The sequence below is a fragment of the Prenolepis imparis genome, unplaced genomic scaffold (genome assembly GCF_030444845.1).
Source record: "Prenolepis imparis isolate NDT839.2.m4 unplaced genomic scaffold, iyPreImpa1.0 SCAF_11, whole genome shotgun sequence".
NCBI classification, from domain to species: domain Eukaryota; kingdom Metazoa; phylum Arthropoda; class Insecta; order Hymenoptera; family Formicidae; genus Prenolepis; species Prenolepis imparis.
The window spans coordinates 9,725,928-9,739,451 of NW_028141169.1; the positions used below are offsets into that span (position 1 = coordinate 9,725,928).

The 13,524-nt window shown below is 42.7% G+C and overlaps 2 protein-coding genes across 5 annotated transcripts in view; one reads left to right on the plus strand and one right to left on the minus strand.

Moving 5' to 3' along the window:
- E75 (ecdysone-induced protein 75) overlaps positions 1-6,336 on the plus strand; it is a 92,998-nt gene extending 86,662 nt beyond the window's left edge. For 4 of the 5 annotated variants that reach the window (XM_083050231.1, XM_083050232.1, XM_083050233.1 and 1 more), the window contains exons 4-5: positions 1,429-1,670; positions 2,028-6,336. In XM_083050231.1, coding sequence (XP_082906357.1) covers positions 1,429-1,670; positions 2,028-4,001 — 2,216 coding nt within the window. In that variant the 3' untranslated portion in view covers positions 4,002-6,336. Of the gene's footprint in view, positions 1-494; positions 941-1,428; positions 1,671-2,027 lie in introns of those variants that run through there. The other variant, XM_083050234.1, reaches the window with a different exon arrangement.
- LOC145943035 (uncharacterized) overlaps positions 1-13,524 on the minus strand; it is a 176,885-nt gene that overhangs the window by 104,614 nt on the left and 58,747 nt on the right.

A 13,524-nucleotide genomic window follows, 5' to 3' on the forward strand; every position in this document is an offset into this window, starting at 1 on the left:
TTCCTACACGTTCACCGATTATTTTTCTACCGTTTTATATGCCGTCACTCTCTAATGACGTTCTCGCGATTAAATCGTAAATCAAATTATGAAACGAAGATTAAAGACCTTGAGATGATAATTGATAAAGAAATCGGTATTTCGGTTTAGCTTTATAGGGTCGGCATATTTTCAACGTTGACGATCGATAGTCCGCAAATAGATAAGTCGACTATCGACAGCTGGTGACAAGGCAGGTAGCCAGCGAGGGGTTGCCCAAGGTTGTCGAGGGTAAGTTACCCCCGACAAAGGAAGTTCGCATCTGCGCATAGAAGAGAAATCCGACTATCTTTCTCACTCCTCATGTTAAACGCTACGCTTGACGCGTCGTACATTTGCTCGTTATATAGTGTATATAGGTCGGCAGTACGCCTCGTGCGGCTGTCGCTGAAACCAAGTTCAAGGCCAAAGGCTCGGCAAAGGCCACAATCGCGCGTGATGGTGGGGGTCGTTGATGGCTGAATAAGTGGAGGGGCTGTTGAACGCAACTCGCGGAACATCACTCAGTCGGCTGTGATGCTGTCTCGTGTCTGCACGCGTACTACGGTCGCGCTGGTTCTTTAAAGTCGGAGCAGCCTCTTCCTCGCAGCACGCGCTATCCCGCCGTGTGATCGCTTGGAGTGACTCGTGCTTCGAGTTAGCCGAGAAGATCGTTCGATGATTATTAGTCGCGCAAGAGCAACGTCACGCAGAGAGCCTTCGCATGACAGTGACAATCGCGATGTCAGACGGTGGTGATTTATAGTGGACGATATAAAAGTTACAGTCACGTGCATCAAAGTGCAATTGAATCTGAAAATTCATCTGATTACTTTAACGCGATTTCCCTAAATCGTCATGGGAGACGAGTTGCCGATTCTAAAAGGGATCCTCAATGGAGTAGTCAACTATCATAATGCACGTAGGTGTCGTTCCCTTTACACGACGATAACGATTCTGAACGTTTACACGGTGTGATAGCGATCGGAACGTTTAACAACAACGTACTTTCTAACCGAGAAGCACACCGGAGCAGTGGCCGCTCGCACTTCTCTTCGCGCGAGAAAGTCGTGCGCTTTCCCCTCTGACTTTTTTTTTTTTTTTTTTTTTTCCATTTTTAGCGCGGAACCATATCTGGTGTGACGGTACTTGCGCTTTGAATAGCCGTAGAGATTTTACCGTAATTCGAAAGAGAGACGCGTTCCCTTCAATTCTCTCGCTCTTACGTGCGCGAGCATCACGCGAATGTCGACGTTTGTTCGCGAAGGTTATCTCGCGATAGCGGTCGGCGGGTCCGTTGCATGATTCATCCATTGATCGCATTAACTATTTATCGTCGTCCTTCCTTTTGCGCGCGACGTACGAGCTTCGCAGCACATCTAACCCATCATCATCCATTTCTGATTACAGCGGTGCGATTCGGCCGCGTGCCAAAACGTGAGAAGGCCAGGATTCTGGCTGCCATGCAGCAGAGCTCCCACAGCCGTTCTCAGGAGAAGGCGGTAGCAGCCGAACTGGAGGATGAACAACGTCTTCTCGCGACCGTTGTACGAGCCCATCTCGACACATGCGACTTTACCAGAGACAAAGTGACCCCGATCCTCGCCAGAGCCCGCGAGACTCCAAACTACACCGCGTGTCCACCGACCTTGGTAAGTAAGCTCGACCTTTCCTCTTGACATTCGCGGGTTACGCAAGCCGTTTCGCGCCGCGCATTAAGATTTGAACAGTCGGCGTCTACGCTGACGTCAATAGCTCCGCGGGCCTTGGGCCGTCTTGATCTTCCGAGCGTTCTCTACGCGGAAATCGCGCAAGAACCAGGCGACCTCGGCTACCGCGAAGGAGGAAGCACGAGCCGACGAGAGCGCGTAAACGTCTCACCTCGCCTCGTCTCTCTTCCCCTCGCGAGGACGCCTGGTATGCTCTTCCGAGTAACAACGGATAACCTTCGACGTGATTTAACGATTCGTCGCCTCTTGACCTCGAAAATTTCGTTCCTTCTGTTACAGGCATGCCCCTTAAATCCTAATCCGCAACCATTGACCGGGCAGCAGGAACTGCTACAAGATTTCTCGAAGAGGTTCTCACCGGCCATACGCGGTGTCGTCGAGTTCGCGAAACGTATACCTGGATTTAGCCTGCTGGCTCAGGACGATCAGGTCACGCTACTAAAGGCCGGCGTTTTCGAGGTGCTGCTCGTACGGCTGGCCTGCATGTTCGATGCTCAAACGAACAGTATGATCTGCTTAAACGGCCAGGTGCTCAAGCGAGAGTCCATCCACAATAGTAGTAACGCGCGATTTCTAATGGACTCGATGTTCGACTTTGCCGAAAGAGTCAATTCCTTGCGATTATCCGACGCCGAGCTGGGATTGTTCTGCTCAGTGGTGGTGATTGCCGCCGACAGACCTGGGCTTCGCAATACCGAATTGGTCGAACGTATGCACAATAAGCTCCGAAACGCTCTACAAACGATACTCGCGCAGAATCATCCCCAGCACCCCGACATTCTTCGCGAGCTATTGAAGAAGATACCGGACCTAAGAACTCTGAATACCCTTCATTCGGAAAAACTTCTGGCGTTCAAAATGACCGAGCAGCAGCAACAGCTGCAGGCTCAACAACAACATCAACAACAACAACAGCAAACGCACGTTATCACTGCTCAACAACAATCACATTGGCCAATGGAGGAAGAGCCCCCGGCATCCTGGGGCTCCGCTTCGGATGTAACCCTGGACGAAGCGGTGAAGAGCCCGCTGGGTAGCGTATCGAGTACCGAAAGCACTTGCAGCGGTGAAGTTGCCTCCTTGACAGAATATCATCACGCACCGCCTAGCGGTCATCACGCCTCAAGCGCGCCTCTTCTAGCCGCTACTCTAGCCGGTGGACTTTGCCCGCATAGACGACGAGCGAACTCAGGCAGCACTAGCTCCGGCGACGATGAACTTCATCGCGCTACCATGTCGAAAACACCTCAACCGCCGCAATGCCCGCGGTTCCGCAAATTAGATTCACCGAGCGACAGCGGAATCGAATCCGGCACCGAGAAGACCGACAAACCGGCCTGCAGCAGCGCCAGCAGTGCACCCACGTCCGTGTGCTCGAGTCCACGCTCGGAAGACAAGGAAGTCGAGGACATGCCGGTGCTAAAACGCGTGCTCCAGGCGCCACCGCTCTACGACACCAACTCATTGATGGACGAGGCTTACAAGCCGCACAAGAAGTTCCGCGCCTTGCGTCAGAAGGACAGCGCCGAAGCCGAGCCGGCCGTGGTGGTCCAGCACACGCAGTCTCAATTACATCTGCATCTGACTTCGCCACCGGCGCGAAGCCCGTCTACTCAAATGGCGCAACCCCAGTGTCCGCAGACCGCGAGTTTGCTGAGCAGCACGCATTCCACCCTCGCGAGAAGCCTAATGGAAGGTCCGCGGATGACAGCGGAACAGCTAAAGCGCACGGATATCATACATAACTACATAATGCGCGGCGAGGCCAGCACCAGGTCGCCCGCAGCATCGCCGTCGCCCGCGGAGCAATGCGCATCGACAACTACCGCGACAGCGCGCACGACGCAAGGATCTCAAGGTCTTTTGCAATGCGCCACCACGAGCTATTCGAACAGGTGGCCGGCCACTTCGGTAATCACGACAACGACAGGCGCGCGACAACAGCAGCAGCAGCAGCAGCAACAACACCAACAGCAGTCTTCCTCGGACTATCTCGCTATTGGCAATTCCCCGGCTTCGTCGCCGAGATACCTATCCGTGGCGGCGACTAGCAGTACGAGTACGAGTCCGAGGCCGACCTCGAGTACGGCGGCGACGTTGGTACTGTCCGGCTGTCCGAGCAACATGATGGAGCTGCAGGTCGACATCGCGGACAGCCAGCAACCGCTAAACCTATCCAAGAAGTCGCCATCCCCGTCGCCATCACCCAGACCGCTCGTCGGACCGTGCAAGGCCCTCTCTCTCGAGGCGTAGTGTTCTCGCGAGTTCGAGTGATCTCCCGTGACACGTGCTGACGCGCGCGAAATCGGGATGTCTGATCCACCTATCACTTACCGGCGTGAGCGAATCGTCGTCGTAACGCGGTACAACCTTCCCCGGCTCTTAATTAGAAACGAAAGTGCCAGGACGCTCTGAGCGCGTGACAAACCAAATAATTTATTAATTTAAACTACTTATTGCTAAAAAAAAATCGCGCGAAAAAAAGGAGGTGGAGGTTACGGAGGAACGAACGAGGTATATATCTCCGCATATATATTTATGAGGAAGACAGACATTCTCAGTGGCGAGAGTTCCTTTTTCCGAAAGTGTGCGAAACGACGATGGAAAACGGACATCATGGACGGACGCTCGCGCCGTTGAGTGCCGATCGGATGAGAGCAACGATGCCGCGTAAGGGAGCCACCTATCCACCTAAAACTACCTATCTACCTGTCTACCTACCTAAAAACCTATCTGCTCTAGGTGTATATCTAGAAGATAGAACATCAGCGAGACGGAAAAATAATAAAAGATTGAGTGTTACAGAAATTAATAATCTATCTACATGTGATAATCATGGAAATCGCGCATCCTGTACAGTCTCCACCTCATTCATCGATCATCTACTCTACTATAATTATTGAATATTATAAAACTAATTAATATTATTGTAATATGTGTAAGGTATTATAATCGTAAAAAAATTATCATTTTTTCGTGTACGTGTATAGAGAAAAAAAGCCGCGTATGATACACTTGCGCGAATGACGAGGGAGACGTAGAGAGAATGAGATAAAAAAAAAAATGAAAGCGAGCGAGTGACGAGTGAACGTGCTTGTGCAAATGAGTCGGGGCAAATCGAAAAGCTTCTTGATCGCGGTGGCAGCCGAGATAAGAAATCGCGCACGCGATTTTACAGAATTAAACGTTTTGTTATGAGACTGATCGGCCCGCCGCGGCCACTAGTTTGCAATTACCGTACCTTTGTACACTACGTGTCGTGTCTCTTCGTCTCTTCGAGGAGTAACGACTCGAGAAATAATTATATCCTCTAATCGCGTCGTATAGCGAGATAGGTATCGTAGGCCCGCTTAAACGCGTTATACAATATTATGTGTCGTGTGTGCATGCATGAAAGTCAGACAGATAAATCGAGATAGGATCGCGAGAGAAAGAAGGCGAAAAAAAGAAAGAGAGAGAGAGAGAGTGGGCGACGAAAACAAAGATAGAAAGGGAGAGAGAGAATGAGAGAATGAGAGAGAAGCCGCGAGCGTTCGAGCAAAGCGGAGTTCCGATAGAATGGCGAAGCGCAGTGTAAATAGTAGATTCGTAAGGTCTATGTCTTGGTAGGCGCGAGTGAACCTCTTTTGCTTCGAGAAAATCGTGAGGGAAAGTTAGAAGATACGCGGCGGGTCGCCGCCGACGTGTTGTTGAGACGCCCGCCTTCCCCCCTTCCCCCTTTTTCCCCGCCTAATTCTATCCCCCGAGAATCCCGGTATGAATATCGCATCAAACACGCATAAAAATCCACAACACGCTGAGCGAGTAAACTGATCTTGAAACAGTGTAGAAACACTTATGCCTCCTTTCGAGACAGACCTAGATTCCCTTGGTTCGATTCAGAAAGAGGGCTCGCTTTAATCAAGTCCGACTCGTATTAGCTCGGTCTATAGATCGGTGATTGCAAGCTGAGTTGCAATCGCGTTCGATCAGATTAAAGGGAAGCTGGTCCGCGTCAAAACGGGGCATTGAAAGCACATTCAGTCTCCCGGCTAGAATGTAGCCTAGCCAGAGTATTTCCTAAACACCCAGCTTAGAGGCCTCTGTATTTATTGTACCTAAAGAGAGTGCATTTCTCCCCTTTTCGCCGTGTAGCGTGTATCACACCCACCCGTTTGTCCTCGAACGAGTCCTCGTATAGAATCCTCCTGGTTCTCTTTACAAAATACACGCATAAATACAAGACAGACATATTTACACGACAGCAACACACATGCACACTAAAGCGAACACTTGTCTTGTCCCTTCCCCCGCAGACAACCTAGCGTTGATATTCGTAATACTTGTTATGCATAAACTACACATAATTATTATAGTGAACGATACATATAAAGTATGATATATTTCCCTATCCATTAAGAAGGAGAATACAAACAGCTGTTGTTTCTGGTGGAAAAAAAACGAAAAATATGGATATAAAACGTACTCTATTACATGCAAGAATACAAATGCAGCCCCGCATATTGCCCAGTGAGCACGTCATTTTGTACGCTTGGGAGTTGTGAGGTCGTCTGAATAAACATTGTCTGGTGAATTATACATAAAAAAATTTGTCTTCTTATTTACATCTCTATCCTGACATTTCTCCGATTTTTTCTTCCGCAAAATCTAAAGTCTCTTATCCTTCTGAGAATATTCAAATCCTTATCCGTATAATTCTTATTTATTTAAGTATATAATTAAATTGCGAATTTAATAAAATCTAATTAAAAAAACATATAGACTTAAAATACACATTTCTCTGCATATAAAAAAAAATATATGCAATCGATTTCACACTAAGAAATTACTTGTGTGTTTTTAAAAGAGCAAATTATATTTTACTTTGCTTTTAAAATTCTCATTTAATTTCTGCAATAATCTCGTATATCGATGCTCGGACTAGTCGTTCTAGCGTCTATACATCTTTTTTGATGAAACCTTGAACTTTTATATGCAGCCTTGGTAAGTATTTAGATACGAGCACGATCGGAATTTGTGAACGCATTATCGACAAGGACGCCGACTCGATTACAATAAGGGATAGGAATTAAGCTTTCCGCTGATTAGGATAATAAAATAATTTCGTGTGACACATACACATGTTTTTCGATTAAGATTGTTTCAAGAATCGGGAAGAATGATTATTTAATTATCTCTTTCGATATAATTACTTGTTTTATATCATCGAGGAAGAGAAAAATCCGATATATATATAATTTAACATCGTTTAACATCACATGATAGACATATCTGAGAATTAGTCGCGACGGAGGAGTGTAACCGCGCGTTCTCCAGTTGTGTAATTGCTTTTCCGAGTTTTCCGCATGGCTCTCGCGCACAGGGATATACGATCCCTTTCGTTAATCCGCCAAATCCGCCTACGACGAGATGCGGCATAACAGGAGCGGCAATCACTCCGCGCTCGCGTAAATACCTTTACCTATATCTATACAGTAGCGGCGCGTGGCACACCGTGGGCGTCGGTTGCCACGCAACCTGCTTCTCTCGCTAACGTGAACTGTCCTATCGTGAACTTTGCACTTCGCCTCGACCGCATCATCGTGCCGATGCGCTCCATCATAACCGCGCTGTGTCAGATGAGGGCGTTGTATTTTTGATAGGGCGAACTATTATCTAAAAATATCGGCCGTGTTAGAAAATGAAACACGCGAATCGGATTTATTTAAATATAATTTAATTATTATAATCGAATGCGAGACGTAATGTATTATATTATTACGTGCGAATGCTTATTTTTGTATTCAAAAAATATAATAAATATATAATAAATGTGTTACGTCAGATCTCCAAATAGATTCATATTTATATCTGTTTATATTTAAAAAGTGTGTTAGTATTTGATTTTTTGAAATCGCACGTCTAAATTGATACGAGTTCCATTTAACGTATCCATTACGAGATGCATCATGAAACTCTCGATCGCACGCGTTGTTAATCCGAGTAAATTCTCAGACGTCGGGCTACACTTCTACCATTCGGTCGGTCAGAGTATCGTCAGGCCGTGGATTAAGCAGGCAAAAAAAAGAGAACGAGAAAGAAGCTGTCGGACAGAGATCGACAAGGAGCCGAACAATAAACCGCTGAACAGAACTTGCTGTCGAGCGCAAACGCGGTTAACCCGAAGGTCGCTCGTTAATCCGCGAGGGTTTGTGTGCTATGAGTATATTACCGTACCGCAGCAATTATACAAAATATTAACTTGCGAATAACATTATCTGTCTCTATTTCAATCTGTTCTCATTTTAACTCTCTATTAGTTATGCGTTAAAAACGATCGGGAGAAATAAAAAAAATGTTAGCTAGTTTCTCGGCTACTGTTCATTGTCTCTCGTCCGTTTACTGATATAGAAGGAGGGTATTATCAAAAGAGGGGATGCTGATCTCGTCGAATATGTGTCTGCGACCTCGGTCGGACCTTGGACGCGCTCCTCAGCCGAGACACAGCCTGCGAGCAGGGCTTTTATGCGTGAAAGAAAGAGAGAGAGAGAGAGAAGAGAGCGGAAGTGCGGGGGACGGGAGCAGGCTGTGGATACGCGGCTCGGTAATGTGAGGGCGTCCTGGAGACTAAAACCCTGTCTGGGAATGTACTACGCTTGTCCAGGGACAGTGCACATTCTCGAACACCAGTCAAAGGTAGCCTCGAGCCGAATACGTCGCTGGAAGGATTCCTCCGCGGAGACAATACTCGCTACCGCAGCTTTCCAATAATTGGATTCTAAATACAAAGCCGGTCCCCACAAACATAAATCGCGGACGCAATCGGGGATGATTCTTAGCGGATTTATACCCTTAGGAAATTGTAACTGATGCTGTACATCAGCATTAATTAGAACTCATAAAAACATTTTGCAGATAAAAATAAAACATATACACATTCATCCTATATATAAGTTTCTTTAACTTTTCAAGAAATAATCGCAATAATATACATATAACGATATAAGAATCCTAGAAAATATTACAGAAAAATTTATGATATATTAAATTTTCGTGTTAAGGAGGTTATCCGAATAAAATTATTCTATTTATTTAAACAGCAAAATGTGAGCTTCTAAGCAACATAATCTCTTCCAAAACAATTCACGTTCAGATTATAGCACAATCCTCTTATATTGTTGTGTGTGTAGGATGGTATAATATGAATGCTCCCCTTTATTATTCTCGAATCTCTCTCTTTCTTCCGGGTTAACGCACTTTCGTCCTTCGATGACCTATCCTATCGACCTCCGCCCTTCGACAGCTCTCACCACTCCTTCTACGTTCTAGTTTTCCACGTGGCAAGGTCGCGACCCCCGCGCGAAAAACCATCCTTACGCACGAAATAAGCTCGCCCAGGCCCAAGTTTTTTTCATCCCTCACCCAATCCGAAAATTTACGAGCGGAACGGCCTTCGAGCCTCTTTAAGAGGCATATGCGTTGTTATATAGAAACCTCTTCGCGATTTTTCCCTGTTGATTCTCAAGGGATCTTTCAGTGTATCTCCCTTAAGAACAAATTCATGTATCATAGCTTTCATCGCGATAGATTTCAGACGCAATAGTCATCTTAATTAAATTCACGATATATAACTTATATAGAACATCTTTTTACGTATAAGATGCATTTTAAAATTTCGCTCATTTAAATACTGAAAATAACTTGGATTGCGAATAAAAAGATTTTTTTTTTTTTAAAGAAAATTAGATAATTATGATTCGTTGAAATAATAATAATTTTGATTAACTTAATTCAATTTCTCATACAATTATTAGTTTATATTTTTCTGTAATATTTTCTAGGATTCTTATATTGTTATATATATTGCGATTATTTCTTGAAAAGTCAAAGAAACTTACATAGAATGTATGTTTTACTTTTATCTGCAAAATATTTCTATGAGTTCTAATTAATGCTGGTGTACAGCATCAGTTATAATCTCCTAAAATTTGCAAGTCTTAACTGCGGATTTTGACATAAATAATCTCTCTTGTTACATATTATATTCTTAAAAAATATGATATATGAAAGAGAAAGTTTGAATTTCACATAGAAAACAACGAAGAACGAGTAGGTACCTTGACCTACCATCCTTGGTCGTCATACAAGATATGGATTAATATTTGTGCCCGCCTGTGCGCGTAAAGAGTTGACCAGTTCGAGGGGAAGCTAAGACCTTGAGCCAACAAAGAGCAAACACTCATTATCAGCCGTGAGCAATGTCAAGCGACAAGCAAGTTTCTCTCCTCTCACTTTTCGCTCTCTCTATCGGGTGGATTGCAATATCTGTCAAGTCTTTGCAATGTAACGAACAATTCTTTGTAATAAATAATATTAATATGATGTACGATTAGTAAGATTATAAAGATTAGTAAAATTAGCATTATTACTGCAACTTGTGACACAGAAATGTATATCTCTTTACCATTTGATTATTTATTTATTACATCTAACATGCCATAAAATATATATTATAAAGTCTTATCATTAAGATATTATTTAATTTTATTATTGATATAGATATTTATTTTGTATTAAAAGATGTGCAAAAAATTTTTGTCTCAACTGACACGTCATGTAAAAAATATTTAATAAAAAAATAAAAAAATAAATAAAAATCTTAAAATTGATATATTAATACAAATTTGTTAAGCGTAATAAAAATTGCAATAATGCGCTTAAAACAGAAAGTTGTAGTTTGACTTTGCGATAACTATGTACAAGGATAGTAGAAAAAATATGCGTGATTGATATCAACCCGTGCAATATCTAGACCGATCAGATAGAATGTTGAGGTTAGCGGGAACGAGATATTGAAATCAGGGTTATAGAAAAATATGACAGGTATGTCGAGCAATAGAGATTAAATTATAAGTAGGGGAAAGAATCATTTATTTAACGTCGAAATATTGATTTTAAAAAATTCCGCTATTTCTTATAAGCACGTAAACACCATTTACTAAAAGATTCATTTTCCCGGCAATCTTCGCCCCGAGATAAAAATGACCAAAACAATTCGTAAAGTTGGGGAACACGTTTGCAAGAAATTTATCTTGCTCGCTTACATGATCCTACAGGTTCAACGATGATAGACGATTCAGGTTATCCATGAACCCTCGCAATTTATTATTCACGATTGCTATTTAATTTCTCGCAATATTTAGATATATAAATATTAAATGAATAAAATAAATAATAGACTCACCGGTCGATGCATCGCCATCTCGCCATCCATCCCGCGATGTTGGAAGATGTATGGAAGATAAATTGCGCGAAAAACGTGTTTGGAGAAACGTCTCGCGACAAACACTCGAACTCGCGAAGCGACGAACGTCGATTTTAAATAATCGCGGATGCCCGACCGCGAAATCCAATGGGTAGATCGAGACGTTCGTTCGTCGCTAGATTCGACACTCGCGACTCGTCATACGCGGCAGGTACCCGCGACATTTATTATAAATTGCGCGAAATACGTGTTTGGAGAAACGTCTCGCGACAAACACTCGAACTCGCGAAGCGACGAACGTCGATTTTAAATAATCGCGGATGCCCGACCGCGAAATCCAATGGGTAGATCGAGACGTTCGTTCGTCGCTAGATTCGACACTCGCGACTCGTCATACGCGGCAGGTACCCGCGACATTTATTATAAATTGCGCGAAATACATGTTTGGAGAAACGTCTCGCGACAAACACTCGAACTCGCGAAGCGACGAACGTCGATTTTAAATAATCGCGGATGCCCGACCGCGAAATCCAATGGGTAGATCGAGACGTTCGTTCGTCGCTAGATTCGACACTCGCGACTCGTCATACGCGGCAGGTACCCGCGACATTTATTATAAATTGCGCGAAATACGTGTTTGGAGAAACGTCTCGCGACAAACACTCGAACTCGCGAAGCGACGAACGTCGATTTTAAATAATCGCGGATGCCCGACCGCGAAATCCAATGGGTAGATCGAGACGTTCGTTCGTCGCTAGATTCGACACTCGCGACTCGTCATACGCGGCAGGTACCCGCGACATTTATTATAAATTGCGCGAAATACGTGTTTGGAGAAACGTCTCCCGACAAACACTCGAACTCGCGAAGCGACGAACGTCAATTTTAAATAATCGCGGATGCCCGACCGCGAAATCCAATGGGTAGATCGAGACGTTCGTTCGTCGCTAGATTCGACACTCGCGATTCGTCATACGCGGCAGGTACCCGCGACATTTATTATAAATTGCGCGAAATACGTGTTTGGAGAAACGTCTCGCGACAAACACTCGAACTCGCGAAGCGACGAACGTCGATTTTAAATAATCGCGGATGCCCGACCGCGAAATCCAATGGGTAGATCGAGACGTTCGTTCGTCGCTAGATTCGACACTCGCGACTCGTCATACGCGGCAGGTATCTGCGATACTTATCTCATTGGCAGATGCACTCGCCACTCGACATCTGCAATGTTAAAAAATATTCGAGACATCAGACTATGCGAAATATACAACACGTGTTTTGCATGTATACATATTGATAATTTTGCAATAATTATTTGTTATTAATATTTTTGAAACAGATTAATAATTTTTGTATACTAAAACTTTTTTCAATCTTACGAATTTTTCTGATGCCATGGTAAAAGCGCGAAATTAAACACAAGACAAATGAGGCATTTACTCTAGCAATAATTAACATCTTGCGCACTGATATGCTTCGTTCGTGTAAATATTGCCTGATTTTGTCGCGCATGTATGATGCTTATTAATGTTTAACAGTTATACCGAATTATCGTTGGTCACTAAATTGAAAAATACGTATCTGATACATATTCTCACTTACCTACTTCGTGCTGCGAAAAGAGATTGCGGGTGTCCAGTGTCCAATCGGCGAAATCGTCAGGGCGGGATGTTTCTCCTAGGATTTTCTGAAACAAAGTACAAATGCAAATATTAAATAAATAATTCATTACTTCATATAATTCTGCAATGTCATATGAAAATATTATATATTAAAATGCTTTCTTACGTTTCTATCGCGCGAATTTACGTGATTTATTTACAACATATTTCTATTTTAATTTTTATATGTTATTTTAAAATTTATTTAGCAAATTTTTACTTTATTAATATTTTTGACAGATATTAACTGATTAAAGCGTCAATTTGCTAATTATTTTTTAAAATAATAATTTGGTATAAAAATTAAAGTAATAATGTTTTAAATAATATATTGTAATTTTTTAAACTCGACTAATATTTTTGACAGAAATCAGCTAATAACTGTTAAAAATATTAATCGAATTTAAAGTATTATAATTTTATCTAAAATATTATACATATATATATTTATTAATAATTTTTGACAGAAATCAGCTGATTAAAGCGTTAATTTGCTAATTAAAATTTTAAATAATGTTTAAAAAATTTAAATAATAATGTTTTAAAACATTATTATTTTAATTTCTATAACATTTTTATTTTAAAATTTAATTAGTAAATTAACGCTTTAATCAGCTGATTTCTGTCAAAAAATATTAATCGAATTTAAATAAACTTTATATTATTTTTTTTAAATATCGTTTTTTTCAATAAAAAACCGCAGAATGGCGCACGCTTGTGTTGTTCTAGTAACAGAAAAATGTAATGAAAAAAGTTGAAATTACAAATATGCTAGTAAATATCAAGTGAGCATAAACTATTATGTATGGCATTTAATATTGCGATATTCGCGTGCGTGAGTCTCTCAGTTAGACTTTCGAACGATGAG